This window comes from Austrofundulus limnaeus, unplaced genomic scaffold (assembly GCF_001266775.1).
Source record: "Austrofundulus limnaeus strain Quisiro unplaced genomic scaffold, Austrofundulus_limnaeus-1.0 Scaffold97, whole genome shotgun sequence".
Taxonomy (NCBI): domain Eukaryota; kingdom Metazoa; phylum Chordata; class Actinopteri; order Cyprinodontiformes; family Rivulidae; genus Austrofundulus; species Austrofundulus limnaeus.
In genome coordinates this window covers 1,420,928-1,422,668 of record NW_013952499.1, presented here as the reverse complement: position 1 = coordinate 1,422,668, position 1,741 = coordinate 1,420,928, and the positions used below count along the sequence as shown (strand labels likewise).

The window sequence follows — 1,741 nt, the reverse complement described above, 5'->3', positions numbered from 1 at the left end:
TGACGTGTTCAATACTTATTTTACCCGCTGTATACTTGTTGCTGGAACAAGTACCAATTTATTAATTTCCATTCTTTCAGTCTCACCTCTTCCCTCTCACTGGATAACAGTTTTTTTTTTCCTTTCCCTGCCTAGGTGGACAATTCCTCTCTGACAGGAGAATCGGAGCCACAGACTCGCTCCCCGGAGTCAACGCACGACAATCCTCTGGAGACCCGCAACATCTGTTTCTTTTCCACCAACTGTGTCGAGGGTCAGTAGGCCAAATCTGGCCAAGATTGCCTCTTATCTCCACTGGAAGTCTGTCGTTTAGCCATCTGGAGCTAAACGTAGTTTTGATGTATCACCAATGAATGTGTTTCAGTGCTGCGATAATCTGGTCCACCATCCCTCCGTCCTTCATCATTCTGTGTAGACACTGATAATAAAAGACAAAAAGGAGATGTAATGAGTATTTCCATGCAGAACTGAGCCACTGGGACTACTGTATTAGATTACTGCTGCCTGTCAGTCATCAAAAAGCAATACAGTAATCATTGTGTTGGGATTTTTGTGCAGCAATCCGCATTTTTAATCATGGATGAAAGGRACGCTACTCGAACTGAGAGACCAAAGGTTTTGCACCAGAAACAGGTCCAGTGCTCTGGGTTARCACTAATTAATTTTATTCTCTTCTGGTTTTGTTGAAGAGCAGCTCAGTTGGTAGAGCTGTTGCCTCACAGCAAGAAGGTTGCCGGATTGAATCCCGGCCGAGGACCTTTCTTGTTTGCGTGTTCTCTCCGTGCACTSGTGGGTTTTCTCTGGGCACGCAAACCAAAAACCACGACCGATAGAATAATTGGTAACTCTAAATTGTTTTTTTTGGTGTGAGTGAGAGTAGCTGACACATTTTGAATTATTGCGTTAGAAAAGGTTGATGGAAACAGCAACATTCGAAAAAATGTCTTCAATTTCACAAAAAAAATGTTAATGCTCGTGTGAAAAGGTTTTTGGTTTTCCAAAAATGAGTTAATGAGCAAAAGGGTGGATGGAAACCCGTTTGTTGAGTGAGTTCTGATGTAGTGCACATTTGCCTCACATGATTGATCAGCTGTTCATGGAAATTCCCATAAAACGCAAAAACATGGCAGGAAGCAACAACAGATTTATGTAGAACACATACCTGAAAACCTCTCTCCGTTGTCAAAAAGGAAAAAAAAATCAGTCGGTCCTCTGGATGGGTTCTTCTTTAGTGAAACGTTTCATCTYTCCTCCAAGACACTTCTTCASTCTGAGGAGTTTCAGGTGAACTCAGCCTTATAAGCTCCGCCTCCACATGGACAAACAGGTTAGTCATATGCAAAAGAGGGCCATCGCCTAAGAATAGGCTTGATTAGCTCTATTGTTTATAGAGGGTCATGTGTCACATCAACTGACTTATTGGTTTGGATGCTGTGGTTCTTAGGTGTCGTGTTATGTGTTAGTGAATGCAGGCGGGGCTCAAAGTCCCCTTGTTTTTGTCTCTTTCCCTCTTTGTGTTGGGTATCGTTGGGGCCCTGATTTACACCTTTTGCTCACAGGGGGCGGAGTCATACTTGCAATAACAGCGTTGTAGGAGGAGGACAACTGGACAGGAAGGCCTCCACCTCTGTTTAGTGGTGGACGGTTTTTCTTCACAAAGATGGCTTCCTTTAGTCCTCTCTCAAACCAACGTTCCTCTCTATCAAGGATGAGAACATCTTCATCCCTGAAAGAGTGACCG

At 43.5% G+C, this 1,741-nt stretch overlaps 1 protein-coding gene across 1 annotated transcript in view; it reads left to right on the top strand.

Moving 5' to 3' along the window:
* Positions 1 to 1,741, top strand: part of atp1a2a (ATPase Na+/K+ transporting subunit alpha 2a) — a gene marked incomplete at its 3' end in the record, with an annotated part of 65,940 nt that overhangs the window by 19,403 nt on the left and 44,796 nt on the right. The window contains 1 exon segment of the mRNA XM_014013052.1: positions 136 to 253. Coding sequence (XP_013868506.1) covers positions 136 to 253 — 118 coding nt within the window.